This window comes from Narcine bancroftii, chromosome 3 (genome assembly GCF_036971445.1).
Source record: "Narcine bancroftii isolate sNarBan1 chromosome 3, sNarBan1.hap1, whole genome shotgun sequence".
NCBI classification, from domain to species: domain Eukaryota; kingdom Metazoa; phylum Chordata; class Chondrichthyes; order Torpediniformes; family Narcinidae; genus Narcine; species Narcine bancroftii.
The window spans coordinates 126,285,310-126,303,457 of NC_091471.1; the positions used below are offsets into that span (position 1 = coordinate 126,285,310).

Genomic DNA, 18,148 nt, shown 5'->3' on the forward strand with positions numbered 1-18,148 from the left:
GTAAAATTGTTCAATTAAATACTGAAGAACTTAGACAAACTCTAGTGTTGTCCCCTTGTAGGAGATTGGAATCTGGGAATGGTTGTATAGCATCTGTCACTCTTCAATACTCCAGCCTGCGAACCAGTAGACAAATATCAGAAGACTATTGAGGAACATGGATACAAACCTGATTCTGATTTCATGTGGTATCCAAACAACTTTCTTTAATGACAGTCAGGAAAACATTCTTCATTTTATCATTCCCAGGGGTGCAGTGCTGCCGGAGCTCACCTGCTCTGGCACCTCAGGGGGTGGCACCGGCACCTCCTTGTTGCCGTTTTGGTGAGCTCCAGCACCTAAAAAATTACCACTGATCATTCCAATCACATATTTTGATTGTACTAATTGTATCTTAGCTGACATCACCTTCAATGTTTGATACTAAGGCCCGCAACAGTCGTCCTAATCACAATAATGTGATGTTAGTGTAAATTTTCATGCTGACTTATACACTGAAAGCACAACAGCTATTTTTAATAGTATTCAATTCAGTCCTTAAGAAGAATTATATATTTATATCATTGGTACAACTTTTTCCTTAGTCCTTAACCTTTAAGTTATTAAATATTAATGCAAATAAATAAATCGATAAATAACAATAATTAAATTCAATTAATTTAAAAATGTAATTAAATTAATTTAAATAAAAAAATAAATCTTAAATAATAAATATTTCTCCAGTATAGCTTTTCTCAGATTAGTTCAAATATGTTCATTGAGATTATTAGCACAGGTCATCTGTCGATTCTGTATGGATTTTTATTATTGTAAACAGTTGGATAGTAATGGTCATTCTTTTTTATGGGTCTCATGATTATTTACTTGACCAATAAGCAAAAAAAAGCAACTGGGAAAATGGAAATAAGAACAGAAAATGCTGAAAGTACCCAGTAGGTCTGGCAGCATCCATGGGGAAAGAAACATAATTAATATCTCAGATTGATGCCCTTTCATTTGTTCTGAAGAGATAAGTCTGTTTTTCTCTCTTCACAATGCTGCCAGATGAGCTATTTCTGGACCTTAGGGAAACAGAAGAACTGGAGATGCTGAATTTCGAGTAAGCAACGTGAAGCTGGCAGAACTTAAGAGGCAGGCAGCATCCTTGGGTAAAAGTGGTCAGTCAACATTTCAGGATTAGGACCCTTTATCATCTGCAGAGCTTTATGTTATTTTTACATTGCTCTGAAAATAATTGTGATTCACTCTGGTTTATAGAGAAAAAGCTGTCTGAAGTTATGATTAGCAGTGGGGTGGGAGAGGTAGACATTGATCCTCATCCAGGGCACAGGTAACTGCGGGGATGTATATTGATAAAGGAGGAGTCAAGGACAGATGGTTTGGGCTTCCTAAAACCACAGTGCCAGCTGGGAAGAAAGCCATTGAAAATGCAGGAAAGCTTTGGAATTTTGCAGAACCAGTCCTGTGAAGTTTGATAATAAGTTATATTGAATATTGTTGAAGGATTATGGATGATACTTGTAGATTTCAAAAGAAAGTTAATTTGGAAGAAGAATTAAAGGGAGCAGTAGCCAGGTCCCTTTTGGAAGATGGAAAAGAAAATCGAGGATCCTCGGCTGAAATGTTTGAGAAAATTGTAGAGTGTAAGAGGATGCATAAGAAATACTGCATGGATGGTCTTCATTTTAGAAATCAAGTCCATGAGATTCTCAAATATTGCATTTATGGTAAGCCAGTGTGTTGGGATGGGACCAGGGAGCCAATTGCCATGGCATGAAGGGTTTTGTATTGTTATTGACTTCCAGAATAAACCTTCAATGAGAGATCATTTTGACACAGGAATTGATTGTTGGCGATGTTTTCAGAAGTAGCTGATGATCGGGACAAAGATACCAAATATAATTTAGCTGTGAAGGGAGTTGATATCAAGCTTAAGGCACATGAGGACTGTTGCTGAAGAATCTGGGATAGTCTACTTTAACATAGAGAGGAAATGAGAAATTTGTCAATGGTTTAAGATACCTCAAGGGGTTTTTACAGAGAAATCTCACAATATTGCTGGAAAGAAGACCCAGCATTAAGCCTGCTTTGGTCGTTTACATTGAAGCAAACAAAGCCAGCATATTGCCAGGTCAGTGGGTCATTTTACACAGCAAGCTGGCATTCTGGGAGCAAAAGAGGTGGATGTGTAACTCAACAGCATCGGCGTCCAGTGTCATGTATAACATAATTATAATAGCAATGCTGACAGTGACCAGTGTCACTTGCATGGCTCACTCGCATCACCGCTATCTATCATTGGGGCTGATCATGGGCTGTCGGGGGGAGGAGCAGGACAATGGGATCAGTATGGGGGCTGGTGGCAAGCGGTCAGGAGATTCTTCTTGTGGGCCGCTGTCGGTCGCTGCACTGATCATTGTGGTGCTGAGAAAGTGTCAGGTTCGAGAGAGACAAGACTGGGCATAAGGGTTTGCAACCAAACGTTACTTGTATTAACACACAACAATTAATGGAAGCACATGGGAAAATCATAGCAGAAATAAAAACATGCACATGCACAATTTATGAAAGAGCGTTGGAAAATCTACTGCTAGAATTGATCTATAGTAGTGGTTTTCAAACTTTTTTCTTTCCACTCATATCACTTTAAGTATTCCCTATGCCATCGATGCTCTGTGATTAGTAAGGGATTACTGAAAGTGGTATGTGAGTGGCAAGGGAAGGTTGAGAATCACTGCTCTGGACCCAAATGCTACTGAAATATTCTGCTTGAGAAAAATTGTCATTGGCCTATTTCCTTTGACGTTATGAAACCATGCACATAATGAGGTATGATTATATCAGTGGTTTTCCAACATTTTATGTCCACTTACATACTACCTGAAGTCTTCTTCTTCTTTGGCTTGGCTTCGCGGATGAAGATTTATGGAGGGGGTAAAAGTCCACGTCAGCTGCAGGCTCGTTTGTGGCTGACAAGTCCGATGCGGGACAGGCAGACACGGTTGCAGCGGCTGCAGGGGAAAATTGGTTGGTTGGGGTTGGGTGTTGGGTTTTTCCTCCTTTGCCTTTTGTCAGTGAGGTGGGCTCTGCGGTCTTCTTCAAAGGAGGTTGCTGCCCGCCAAACTACCTGAAGTAATCCCTTACTAATCACCGCTATCTATCATTGGGGGTGAGTGGCTCGCTGTGGGGTGGGAAGTGGGGGGTGCGGAGCGGTGGACTTCAGACTGTTCAAATGGAGGACAAATCCGCAGACTAGCTTGCTCACAGAACAAGGAAACTAGAGACACCTGGGGACAACTGATAGCAAGCCGGTGGGATCAGTGTAGAGGCTGATCTTTTATTACAATGTCGTTCCCTAGCACTAATCTCCTCTCCCTTAATATCTGAAGGTCTGTTAGTGACTGTCTTGAATACTTTCAGTAACTGAGCATTCACACCCTCCTTCTGTAGAGTTCCAGATTCAGTGCCCTTTGATACATACTTTTTTATCTTATTCATGAATGATCAAGCCATATTTTGAAAGACCAACAGCCACCCCACTTCTGTCCTGTCAAAACCATGAATTATGTACTTATGAATTAAATCATCTTTCATTCTCCTTCCAGCAACACATCAGTACTTCAGCCACCTAGCGATATGATGAGCCTAGCGGAGGAAACATCACTATTTCGCCACCAGTTCATGTCATCTCCAGCTCCAACCAGTTCATCTACAGCTCATTTCAGACTTCTGCATTTATGGGAGGATGCATAACCATCCTTGATGAGCTAAATCCCAATTGCCTGTTGGTCAGGTATTCCCTAGTGAACTACTCACTGTCAGCCAGATTGACTTTGCCTTTTAGCTTTCCTGTATAATTGCAGCTTAATCTGGCAGACCTAGTGTCAAATCAGTGATGTACTGGGAATGATACCTTGCCAAGTTGGTGCTAGACCCAACTGATTGCCCTCATCCGTCTCCATGAGCAGCCCACAGCAACATTAACATTTTGCAGCTGGGTGATCTCAACTACTGCGAGGGTTCCATGACTGTTTCATCAAATAGATGGGGCTAAAAATGGCAAATGGGCTTCAGATTGTTCAAACTGAGGACTAACCCACAGACCAGCTTGCTCACAGCACAAGGTGACTAGAGACACCTGGGGACAGCTGGGACTGGGGTGGTGGGATCAGTGGTGGCCTGTCAGGAGACTCTCCTGGCAGCCCGTTTTCAGTCTCTGCACTGGTCCCACTGCCTGCTCTCTCCCAAGGGGAGGGGGAGCGGGGCAGTGGGCTTCCGAGATAGAGAAGGGAGTGGGCTGCCGGGAGAGAGAGGCACAACGGACTGCCAGGAGAGAGCAGGCAGCAGGCTGCCGGGAGAGAGAAGGTAGTGGGCCACCGGGAAAAAATGGGACTGCGGGCCACTGGAGAGAGCAGGACAGCAGTATTAATATTAAAAATATTTTTTCTATGGCCTTATTTGCATTTTTGTCCAAGTTTTAAATGCTTATCTATAAATACACTAAAAAAAAAATAGAAATCACATACACATCCTTTCCTGTCATGGTGCCGGAATACTGGATCGCCCCTTTTACACAGATGTCGATTCAGCGCTGTTACTACCTCTGCTGCTGGAAAAAAGCCAAGACTGAAATGACCTCCCCCATTCCGTGTTCATACTTTTTACACAGAAGGTGTAGCGTAATAAAGGCACAGATATCCCAGAACAAAGTGGCTGTGTAAAAGGTATTTTTATCTGAAATCAACTCAGTAATACATTGATGAATGTGGAAACTCTACTACCAGGGTTGTAGGCTTGAAGAATGATTAAATTAGAGAACTGGGCTGTGATGATTGGATAGTTAATCAATGCAGAAAATAAAGTGAACTAAATTTGGATTACAGGAAATAAACTATAAATTATGTGCTAATTTTGAAAACAGTCAAATAAATTGGGAGCATTTCCAGTCATATATTTCTGTTTTTCCCAAGTATATGTTTAGGCAACCATGCATGAATGCTTTGCATTGTGATAAAATTAAAATCATGTTATGATTTACAGTCTAGATGACTAGAAGGTGTTTGTTTATTTAGATTAGATACTGTTGGAATTTGTTTTAAAGTGTGAATGTGCCAGATAACAAAAGATATAGTATCATTCTAAAAAGACAGACAATATTTATACAAGCAAGGGCAACTTGAAAAACAGCTGATTTGATAAAATGAATCCATTTGCAGGAAAAGAAAACTTAGTATATTCTGGTAAAGATTTAAATTGTTGGAGGCATTTGTTAAATAATATGTTCAATAGATATTATGGGTGCAATTTTATCTACTGGGTATGTTATTTTAATTCACCAAATCAAGCACCAAACATCTAAATAGTCAAAGAATATAATTTGTTTTTCAATTTTCATTCATAATTTGCTCAACCTGAAAAAATAATCAGTGCTATTGTGTCTAGAAATGCAGGAATTTTAATTCGGAGTTCTTCAGTTACCAGACCCAAGGCAGAATGCAGCGCAGCAAATTTCACTAGGAGCTAACATTTTATCTAAAGCTCTGAATTTCAAGTGGGAAATGGAAGTAGAGTAACTGTCAGCCAATATTCCCAGCTCAGATAAGAGAGTAGAAAAGGAATCCATAAGAAAGATGGTGGTAATTATCAGTAGGAGAGGCTTAAATTTTCCTTGCATTTTATCCAGTTACATGAAAGAAGGTAATAAATGTAACTTCAAAAGTTTCTTCTGCTACCAATCCTCTTCCAACATTAGTCAAGAAAACTATGTTGAATGTTTAGAACTTAGTTTATTGCCATGTATACTGAGATAGGCTGAAAATCTTAGTTTTGCGTGATACCCAGGCATTGAAAAAAGTCTCAACTCTCCACCACCGTTTTGGATTTAAAAATTTGCAGAAAACAAAATAACATGATTAATCACATCTTTGTCAAACTGAGTTTCTAGCAATTCAGTATAACAGGGAAAAAAAATCAATCTTCCTACCATTCCAGGAGCCGCTCAGTTCTTGACAGATGGATGGGGATTTGGCATTTGCAATCACTCAATGCCATCAGTAACTGTCTTGGCTTTGGCACATACCCAAGTAGGAAAATGGCTAATGGTGTCAGCAGACCCTAGCCTATATATATTTAGAGGAGGTCTTTACCAGCTTCAGCTAGTTACCTTTGATGCCTGCTCAGAAGAGCAAGTTAAAATGAAGGGTGATATGATCCAGTCAAGAAATTAACTCATCTGGCTGATTCCAGTTACCAAAAGGCACCTGCTGAATTTAGTCTACCTTCATTTTAAATCAAAATCACACTTGAGCCAGTATTCCCTTTTTTACTATTGTTGCCTTCCTGACAGCTTTTCTAATCTGGATGAGGAGGGCCCATCTTGTTGGCTCAAAGCATCACACACTCCCAATGCCAAGTCCCTCCTCACTGGCAGGCCTTCAAATTATTTACTGCACTGATGGTGGCAGCTCAGAGCTGGACTGTGAATTTCTGCTTTGACACTTGGCAAAGCTGTGGCCCTAGCTTTGACCTTGTGAATACCTTTATATTTTTTAATGTTTCTGAATAATTCTGATGTTCAGACATTTAGATTTAAAAAAATGAATGATTAACAATTAAAAGATAAAATCAACAAAAAAACTGAATAATTAATTAGAAGCATTTAAATAATTGATAAAAGGAACGTTGTTAGTTAATTTTGTTCACTACATTCCAAAAATTCACACTGGAACCAAAAGGCTTCTAGGTCCTGCACAATATTAAATGTGGCATGGGATCCAAGAACAGTTTGGAGAGCAGGCAAACCAATGTAATTGCTCAGGAATCTTAGCAAGGTCGAAACCTACCATTGGACTCAACCATAGAATCCCAGCAGGGAGCACAGCTGGGAAATGACCAGAAGAGATTGGTCTCTGGTGGATTTTTAAGTGTTCACGTGGGAGTCCTAAAACTTATGTTGAAATAGCTGGATCATTATTTTCCCTTAAGCTCTGCATTTGACAAAAGTATTTATTTAACGTATTTTAATAGTGTCTACTTTGAAAGAGACTTAACCAAGTAAAAAGTTAGTGTTAAGTATTTACAGTCATGGATTATCATAGCATTTTTCTTCAAGGGAAGAGGTGTCTTGGTTTATTGGTTCTTGCTGCACTGCATGAGTACATTAAAATGCAGGTCCATCTTAAATTTATCTGCTGAAAGGTCAATATTTGAAATATAAATTCCTGTATGATGTGCTTAAGGAAAAAAAAATCAGTCCCAATTCTTTAATTGCAAACTTTTGCTGCATTCCTTTTGAGTTGCCATCTGTTTTTTTTGTGGAAAATATACTCTTATCACAGGTTTATGTTTGTGTTGTAAATCGCATGACTAACAATTGAAAGGCTTTCTTTTTTGACAGAATATCGATGAAGAAAATGAGGCCAACTTGTTGGCTGCTCTAACAGAGACACTAGACAGCATCCCAATAGATGAGGATGGACTGCCATCATTTGATGCACTTACAGATGTAGATGTGACCAGTGTCAATGATCCTAGCCCTCCCTCGACACCTGACGGCACTCCTTCGACTCCAGAGGCTGAAGAGCCTTCTCTAGTAAGAATCTTTCCCACTATTTAACAAGAATTGGATATGCCTCTGTCTACCCATTACATGGGTATGATACAGACAAAATAACACAAAGTTATTGACACAAGGAAAATGAATGTAATGAATGTCGACAAAAAATGCAGCATTTAAGGACAGGTGATGGATGTTAAAGAGAGTTTTCTTTGTGACTAATGCCAATGGCTTCTAAATATGCACATTTGTAAGAATTTTTTTTCAACCAGTTTTCAACTGTTTCTGAAATTAATAAAACAGCTCAACACAGAAACATGAAATTGGGCTAATTTGATTGACTTATGATTGGATAAGATGTTGTTTCCACGTAGAGACCATTCTGCTCATGCCTTGTTTAAATCTTCCATCATTTGATTGTATTTTTCCAGTTGAAGAAGCTCTTGCTGGCTCCAGCTAATTCCCAATTTATCTACAACGAATGTCATGGAGGCAGCTCACACGTGCACATGACCAACAATAACAAGATTAAACCAAGCCCTACTGCTGTCAAGGTACATGTTAAATGGTGTAATCAGAAATTTGTATCCAGGTCAGAAATTAATATTTTATTATTTAAAAAAATGAGGAAGGTTGCAGTACCAACTAATGAATTTGGCATTCTTCAGTGATTCAAAATTCTGATGAATTATTGACTTTATTTCAATAAAATATGTGGATTACTGTCTTTGATTGTACACTACATGAAAGAAAGAACCAGCAAGATTCTATATAATAGTAGAAATTATCAAAGTTTATATTTTCAGATTAGGGTACCTTGTACCATATTTCAGAAAATGGAGTATATTCTGGCTATGATGCAATATTCAGCAGAATGAGTACATCGTAGCGGTGGTGCTAAAGATCATTCCAGCATAGAAAGCCACTCTACCTCAAAACTGCATCTTCCTAGGCATGTTCTGTCCATGAAATAGAGAAATTCAACCTGGCTAATTCCTGTCCCATCATCCATCACCCTTTACCATTATCATGATAATGGGTAATCAACATTGGGAGATCTCACCAATAAATTGCTGCAAATGAAAATCAAGAGAAACTGCAGATGTGGAAATGGGAATGCTGGAACTACTCATCAAATCAGGCAGCATCTGTGGAAAGAGAAAGCATTAATGCTTCTGGGACCCTGCATCAGAATTAAGAAAGCAGGAAGGTGCTTATTTTGCTTTGACAGGACCATTCTCATCACACCCGTTGTAGCCATAGTACAAATCTGGATCAAACCGCTGAAACAATCCTTGACGTTAAGGAAGAATTTGACAGATCAGGATACCAAAATAAACTGAAAAAAATTGAAATTTATTGGAAGAAGAAAGAAAACTGTTTACTGGCTCTAGGTGACCATTTTAGCCCCATTACATCATAGCACAAATTCTGCAAGTGAAGCAATATTTATAACACACAAATCCAAGTAATGATCATGTCCAGCAAGAGAGAATTTAATCAGTTATCGATGGTTTGCAATGTCATTGCCATCACAGAGTTCCCAACATCAACATTTTGAGTGTCACCAAATGATCAGAAGCTTAATTGGACCAATTGTGTAAATACTTGGGCTACCAGAGAAGGACAGGTAGAGGCTGCAAACCTCCCTAAAACCTCTCCCTCGTCTACAAAGCAAGTGTCAGTTCAAATGAGTGCCTGGATGAATTCAGTTTTAGCAACACTCAAAAAAAAACTCATCATACAGCGCAAAGCAGCCCATTGAATTTGCTTCCTCCACTATCAGCCCACCACAAATGCAACGTGAACTGTGCTGCAAAGCACTTCATAAACCTACAAATCTTTTCTTTCAGCAAGAAAATCTAGTGTGGCTAATGCATGGGGTGGCACGACCTGCAGGTTTCCTACTGACTTGTACATGTATTGCCATTTTGTCGACGTTGTTGCACCTCAATCCTCCAATTCTCTGCCCAGCAGCTTGTGGCAATACTTCACCAGCAGGACTTTGGAGGTTCAAGAAGATGATTCATCATCAACTTTTAAAGGGCACAATGATGGGTGATAAATGTTGGCCTTGCCAATAATGCCCACACCTATTGATCCCCAAGATGGTGACACCGCAGTGACTTCTGTAATGGCAGTACTGCTGTTGGTGTGGGCCTGGACGAGTGGGGAAACGGAGACACGTCATTCATTGCTCCTCCATGGGGTCTTAGTGCCCACTGTCCCACCCGACATTCTTGTACATGTTTCAACCACATATAGAACGAGGCTGGTGGAATTTCAGTTGAACATCGGAGAATCCACAAGAGGCCATGTACAAGATGGTGGAGCCCATGCTCGGCAGCCCAGACCATAAGGGATGCGGGTTCTGTGGGAGCAACAGATCAGGTGAACAATCTTCCTCACCCCCAGCCAAGACAGTGAAGCTTGGTGGAGTACCCTACAAGATGGGAGATCACAGCAGCGGACCAGCAGAGGGCTCGGTGATGAAAGCTTCATACCATTCTGGCATCTGCTGGCAACTGGCTTGTGGGAAACTAGGTGTCTGGATTGGGATTTGTGAATGTGCTGATGCAATCAGGCACTGACAGCTTCAGAATTGCAACAGGAGTTCGGAATTAGGGACTGAAAAAGGACAGCCGAATGGCTTTGGAGGAAATCAGGGGAATGAACAAACACTGGATGTTTTTGAAGGGACTCTCGTTTGCTTCCCTTTCTCATCTTGATAGGAGTGCTGGACTAGTGGCACCTCTTTCTGTGCCTTTACTGGGCAATCAAAGCAAAACAAATGTGTATTTTGAATGCATAACAATAAAGGAATCTCGAATCTCTTGAATTTTAAAGACAATTAATTTCAGTTCCTCAGTTAATGAAACAATCTGTGCCAGTAAGCAACAATAAGGCTTGAATTAATATGTGACATGTAATATCTCCAGCATAAAGGAGTCTAACTTCCTCGGTTGATATTTAAGCGAATTACCATCATTAACTTCCATGCTATCAACATCCCAGTGAAATCTATTAACCAAGTGTAGGCTGATAGTCTTGCGGGGATAGACAAATTTATAATACAAACCAATTCCCAGGGATACATGTGAGAAATGGGTTTTATTCTCACTGTCCCTCACTGCAACTCTGCTGCTTTCTTCTCTGCAGTCCCTGATTTTCTTGCTCATCATTGCTCCACTCTCTGTCTCCTCCTTGCCTCACTTTTTCCACCTGCAGTCCACTCTGCAAATCTCTAGTGCTGTTTTCCTGTCTTTTTTTTTTCTTTGGCTTGGCTTCGCGGACGAAGATTTATGGAGGGGGTAAAAAGTCCACGTCAGCTGCATGCTCGTTTGTGGCTGACAAGTCCGATGCGGGACAGGCAGACACGATTATCATTGTGTTTTGCAGTTGACAGACTGGTGGCTCTCAATAGTGTACCATTTTATTATTAACTTTGACCATCTATCTTTACAATGCGATGAACTTGTATCTACAAGGTATGTAGCTTGGTAGTATGCAGTAATAGACTTGTGTACAGGCGCTGTATCACTTTGGTCCTGACAGTGACCATCAGTAACAGATGCACTTTTAACAGATTCATGCCTGCTACAACTATGTCATATTTCTAAACATTAATAGATCTGTACCCATGAGTACATTGGCTAAAATACCTTGACAAGTGATTCTGTGTCTGTGCATCAATTGTTACACAATTTACCTTGTATTATGCAGTTTCATGATAGCAAAAAACACACAAGAGAGTTTTATCTAGGTAGGTGATGTGTGATTGTGCAATTGGCCTTGCATTTCCAGGCATATTCATCCAGACATGAAGAATGCCTACCAACCCATACCACAACTGCACTTCTACTCCCAGCGTGCAAGCAGAGACTGAGGACCACAGCACCAGTTGTGAAGATGGCAAAAGTATGGCCGAGGGAGATGAAGGAACGTCTGCAGGACTGCTTTGAATTGGTAGAGTGGACATATTCAAGAACTCATACATAGACTTGAAGGAATGGGCAACAGGTATCACCAACTTCATTGAGACCTTCATGGATGAGTCTGTGCCCACGCTCACATACCGGGTGTTCCCAACCAAAAGCATTGGATGAATCAGAGGATTTGCAACCCGCTGAGGGCGAGATCAAGGGTGTTTAAGGCTGGGGATCTAGGTGTCTACAAGAAGTCCAGATAAAACCTGAAGAAGGCCATCTCTGAAGCAAAGTGGCAATTCCGGAGGAAGGTAGAGACAAAGACAGATACATGCCAGCTATGGCAGGGAGTGCAGGCCATTACAGCTTTCAAAGTGAGGGCAAACATCATAGATGGCTGTGATTCTTCATTACCCGATGAGCTGAACACCTTCTACACCTGCTTTGAGAAGGAGAACCAAACAGTGCCTACTATAATCCTTGCAAAGGCTGAGGATGACATCAGAATATCATTCAAGTGAACCATTGCAGGTGTCATGCAGTGGTGGCGTACCTGGCAGGGTACTGAAAATCTACACCTACCAACTAACTGGTGTGTTTGTTAACGGATATTTTCAACCTCTCATTGTTGCAGTCAGAGGTTCCCACCTGATTCAAAAGGGCATTAATGATCCCGGTGCCCAAGAAGAGTAGAGTGAGCTGCCTCAATGATTATCACCCAGTACCACTTACATCTACTGTGATGAAATGCTTTGAGAGGCTAATCATGGCCAGAATTAACACGTACCTAAGCAAAAGTCTGGACCCATTGCAATTTGGCTATTGTAACAATTACTCCACAGCAGATGCAATATCACTGGCTCTCCACTCAGCCCTGGATCAAAAACGGCAATTCATACATATAGCTGTTCATCATCAACTACAGTTTAAGCTTCAATACCATTATTTCCTCAGTGCTGGTCAAGAAGTTACAAACTCTGGTGGGCCTCTGCAACCCCCTCTGCAAGTGGATATTTGACTTCCTCATCAGAAGACCACTGTCAGAATGAATAGAAAACAATGTCTCCTCCTCACTGATCATCAGTACAGGTGCACCCCAAGAATGTGCTGCTCTACTCATTATACACCCATGACTGTGAGGCCAGGCACAATTCAAGTACAATCTATAAATTTGCCGATGACACCACAGTTGTCAGCAGAATCACAAACGGCAATGAGGAAGCATACAGGAGGGAGATAGATCAGCTCGTTGAATGGTGTAACGACAACAACCTTGTGCTCAATGTTAGCAAAACCAAGGAAATAATTGTGGACTTCAGGAGGAAGTCAGGGAAACACAACCCATTCCTCCACAGTGGAGAGGGTCAAGGACTTCAAATTCCTAGATGTCAACATCTCCAAGGATCTGTCCTGAAGCCTCCATGTCGATGCAATCATGAAGAAGGCCCACTAGCAGCTATACTTTGTGAGGTGTTTGAGGAGATATGGTTTGTAAGTGAAGACTCTCAAAAACTTCCAGTGGTGTACCGTGGCGGGTTGCATCACTGACTAGTATGGAGAAGCCAACTCTCAGGACAAGAAAAAAACTCCAGAGGATTGTTAACTTGGCCTATGACATCACAAGCACCAGACTTCACTCCATCGAGGACATCGACAAGGGGCGGTGTCTTAAAAATGACCCCACCGTTCTGCTACCATCAGGAAAAAAGTACAGGAGCCTAAAGATGAGCACTCAGTGGCACAAGGACAGGTTCTTCCCCACTGCCATCAGGTTTCTGAATAATCAATAATCACTGCCTTACTTCTCATGCACTTTTTAAAAATTGTTGTATGGTGGTTTAGATGAATGTTTGCACTACGACGCTGCCGCAAAGCACCGAATTTCATGACTTGTTCATGACAATATTGATTCTGATCTTGGTGCAGCTACTGTTGCACACCTATTGACATCACGTGTTCTTACACAGGCAGATGTTGCAGCTTTTGACGGTGACCTACATTCTTTGCTGATCACTCACAATAAACTAGTGACACCATGCAGGAAACAGAAATGAAATAGCAATTAAACATTCTACACTGTGACATCACTGTCCTCCACAAAGCATCTGCCAGCCTCAATTTTCAATGGTCAGCAAACCAGAAGGAGGTGTATTGTACAATGAGTGCAACTGCTTTGTGCCAAGCTGCATGCTGTGATAAAAGGTCCCTTAATAAACTTGTCCTTTGCAGTAACTTGGGGTCGCTGTCAGTATGGGAGTCAAACAAGTCACATAAGCCTGTGCGACGGCACGATTAGCATAGCGGTTAGGGTTACACTATTACTGCACCAGCAATCTGGTTTGAATCGAGCTTGTATGTTCTCCCTATGTCTGTGTAGGTTCCCTCTGATCTCTCTGGTTTCTTCTCACATTCTAAAATGTATGGCATTAGTTGGTAACAAAGGTGTATTTGGCAGTGTGGGCTCATGGGCCAAAAGGGCCTGTTACCATGCCTGTTAAAAAAAATCTCAGTAGAAGGTGTTGCCCAGATAGGTCGAAGAATATCTGGGGTTTTTTTCCATGGTGCTTTCCATCAACTCGAGTCCAATATTTTCTGCAGGCAAAACATGTCATGAAGTGGGTTTTTGAGAGCTGACTCAGTACCTTCAGGTCAGTGTAGCAACAATGTGGCAGCTCTGAATATAGCTCCTAATGGGAACTAGATTTAGCACAATTATGTATGCAAAACAGCAGAATTCTGCATTTAATAAATTTTCACCTACTTTCATCAATTATTTCGCGAGAACCATGTACGTTCATGTTGAATTTTGGTGCACAATAAAGCTCAAAGCTCAAAAAAAGAGGTGAAATCTATTTCCTGGGAAAATATTTTCTAACGAATATTTAATTAAAGGGTTTTTTGTCAAACTAGTGTTTGATTTCATTCAAAATGAGCAATATAAATTATAGAATGGTTACATCATGGAAGAAGGCCATTCACCCCTTTGAGTCTCTGCTCACTACTGATGGAACAAATTCAGCACTCCTATTCCCCTGCTCTTTCACTACAACACGGCAAATTATTCTCTCTCATGAGTATATATTATATCCCTTTGAAGCCTCCAATTTATTCTGCTTCTACCACTCTTACACACAGTGAATTCCGAATTCACTCTATATAAAAAGAAATCCTCACCTCCTTGTAATTATTTCTTTTTAAAATTTAGAGATACTGCATGGTAACTAACGCTTCAGGTCCAAGAGCCTGTGCCACCCAATTACACCCATGTGACCAATTAACCAACTAACCCATACATCTTTGGAATGTGGGAGGATACCAGAGCACTCAGGAACTCCATGCAGGCTCAGGGAGAATGTACAAGCTCCCTATAAATAGCAGTGGATCTGATACTGGATTGGTGGCACTGTAATAACTTTGCGCTAACCACTACATTAATTGTGCCACCTTAATCTTATTCTGTAATCTGCATTCTGTAATCTATCTGTAAACTTTTGCCCAAAATTTTAAATGATGCCCTTTGTTCCATGAAGCATACACAAAGGGAATAGTGATCTTCCCTCTACCAGATCTAAACCACTTATGATTTTGTACATTGCACAACATTATTGTGTTAAAGTAGACCATAGTGACTCTTGCTCATGATTGGAATGAATGGATCTTGCAGATCTTTACCTTTCTTAAACAAGCAGCCATACTTCAATACAAAGGCAGCACTCTTTAAATGTTCCCTTTGAATTTTATTTTTGCGACTCAGGAGGGTTAATTTCATGTGCTATCTGCCCTTGTTGTTTACTATTTTTAGTTGTTCCCTTTTGCCCTACTGTGATATACACTCAGTCCTTGTTATTGCTGTCCATGGATCCCATTGCAGTACTTGCAAAGTCAGCCTGAGATAGCATTTTTTTTCCAGAGGTTTTGAGCCATACTAAAATGACTTGAAACATTCCCAAAATAGCAGGAACACAAAAAGATACATCCTTTAGTGCATGCCAGCCTTACAAAAATGAAACCAGATGCAAAACCAGAGGAAGGGGTGGCACGGTTGGTGCAGTGGTTAGCGGAAAGCCATTACAGGGGCAGTGATCGGGGCCGGGGTTTGAATCTCACACTGTCTGAAAGGAGTTTGTACGTCCTCCCCTTGTCTGCATGGGTTTCCTCTGGGGTCTCCGGTTTCCTCTCACCATTCAAAATGTACCAGGGGTGTAAGACAGATGGGTGTAATTGGGCAATCCATGCTGAAATACCCTGTTACTGTGCTATATGTATGTGTAAACACTCTGCCTCTTCCCTTCTGCTAGGGCGCTCCCAGGTCCCCATCCCTTCCAGTCTCCAGTTCCTCCATCAGTGATTCTGAAACTTTTTCAATTCACCCACCACCTTAAGTAATCCCTTACTAACCATAGAGCACTTATGACACAGGATGATGTGATGGTCAAGATGACTCCATTAAAAGTATGATAATATTATTTTTGTATTAACAATGAATAGGTAGAGAAACTCAGTGGTTCAGCCAGCATCCATGGATAGAAATAGTCAGTCAAAATTTCATGTCAGGCACTTTATTGAGTTGTTGATTTATAGTTAGACATTTAACTGTGTTTTTTAATGTAAACTAATGCTTTTAGAACATTATGGAGCATACTTCTGTTATATGAGAGGATCTTAGTGCTATCTAATATTTATGTCATCCACTGTGCCTATGCTCCTATACTTAATGGACAACAAGAACCAAGAGTGCAGAAAGCAAATATATAAGTCACTGACTAAACTTTGACTAACAGTTGGTACATTGAGTAAATTTAATATTGTTATTGTTTTCTTATTCCTTCATAAGGTGGAGGTAACAACAAGTCTCAAGGCAAGGACTATTTGCCATCAGCAGAAGTCGCAGGCCCAGCGTCGCTGTTGCACAGAATTGCTCAAATATTTGACTGTCAATGACAGCCCCCCTCAGTCTCGAATAAATGAGCACAAAATTAATAGTAAAGATAAAAACATATCTGAAAAGAAAATACCGTTGCAATCCCAGCACTCATATAACCTGCAAGGTAAGAAGAACGTTTATGATAATATCAACATTATAAATGTGCATCTTTCATGCATATCTTCCTGATTTTTGTGGTGTCAGTGTGAGGTTCTTAATTCAAAGGGAGTAAAGCCACAAATTTCTTGATCTACTTGTACAACTTTACTTATGGGAGAGGCATCCAGAGTTTGGGATCATTAATATAAAGTCATGAGTTCAAAACTTACAATATCAGATGGGGAATTTAAAATTAATCTGATTTAGAAAAAAAAAATAGTGTTAACCTTGGTATTCAGGAAACTACTGGAATGCTATAGACCAATCTAGCTCACATGTCCTTCAAAAAAGAAAATCTGAGTTACTTTCTTGGTGTAGCCTCCTTTATTGATGGCAATATACTAAAGAAGTGGCATCTAGCTGAAGAATGTGTGTTAACCTGTTCTAGATTTCTGCGCCTTTACACTGGAGCATGTGGGGTACTTAATGTGTTGAAGATAAGATTCTCATCCTATCTAAATGCCTGTTTCACCAATGGACCTAGTACTGAGTACTGGGGGTAACTTCTAATCACATTGTGCTGAGGGACAGAATTTTGAAATGGTGGTCGCACAAAATGGGGTTTTCTTCACTCCTATTAAAGGGTTCCATGGAAACTGTTAACATTTCTTTCCTAGATGGTAAATATTTCCTACTGTTGCATATTTTTCTTCTTATACTGTTAACACAATTTTGTGTTATCTTAACCGTACAGTATCTTTTGCTACTTAGAATTTAATTATGTAAGGAAATGTAAATTATCATATATTTAAAGTTATCAATAATTCAGGTATTTTCATTTTCAATTTTGACAGCAAGACCAACAACTCTTTCCCTGCCCTTGACACCAGAATTATCAACGTAAGTGTTTCTAAATAATAATATCGGACTGCTCATATTTGGAAGAGCAATACATTTGATATTTTTTAACTGCAAAACTATTAAGCAACTGAAAGGAATAAAACACCTCTTTTAGTGATCCAAAGGGTTCCCCATTTGAAACCAAGGCCATTGAACGTACATTGAGTGTGCAACTCCCTGGGACTGCTGGTAAGATCTGTTTCTTGCTTTACATTGTCAATTAATTGTTCATTAAAATTGAATCAACAATTCATTAACTGGATTATATTTTCAAAACAAGCTGCTGATCCCTTGATATGTTTTCCAGCATGTTTTATGAAATGAATTGAATATCTTAACAGGTTAACATTGTTGCAGAAATTTATTGGTTTATATTTTTCCCCAAATAAATTAGTATATGAAGGCCAATAGCTATTCAGGGTATTCAGCAATCTATTTTTTCTCTATATCTTCAGCATGTATTTGTTAATATTGTACTATGGTTACTTATCAATTTTACTTATTCTGATCTTATATCTGTTGATTGAATAAAATATTCAAAAAAAGTATATTCAGCAATCAGTTAATTTGATAAGCTATCCAAGAAAACAAAAATGCTCAATGAAATTAGTTTGTTGGGGAAATCAAGTCATACAGAAGACACACAGGAAATTGTAGATGTTGGGTTCTGGAGGAACAAACAATCTACTGGAGAAACAGCAAGTGCAACACCATCAGTGGGAGTGAAAGAAATGTCAACATTTC

General features: G+C 40.0%; 1 protein-coding gene across 16 annotated transcripts in view; it reads left to right on the plus strand.

Moving 5' to 3' along the window:
- Positions 1-18,148, plus strand: part of ppargc1a (peroxisome proliferator-activated receptor gamma, coactivator 1 alpha) — a 446,776-nt gene that overhangs the window by 341,578 nt on the left and 87,050 nt on the right. For all 16 annotated transcript variants that reach the window (XR_011353662.1, XR_011353661.1, XM_069925053.1 and 13 more), the window contains 5 exons: positions 7,397-7,591; positions 7,987-8,109; positions 16,316-16,529; positions 17,359-17,404; positions 17,520-17,593. Coding sequence is in view for 14 of the 16 variants with exons in the window: in XM_069925053.1 (XP_069781154.1) it covers positions 7,397-7,591; positions 7,987-8,109; positions 16,316-16,529; positions 17,359-17,404; positions 17,520-17,593 (652 nt within the window). In the remaining 2 variants the exon portion in view is untranslated. The remainder of the gene's footprint in view (positions 1-7,396; positions 7,592-7,986; positions 8,110-16,315; positions 16,530-17,358; positions 17,405-17,519; positions 17,594-18,148) is intronic.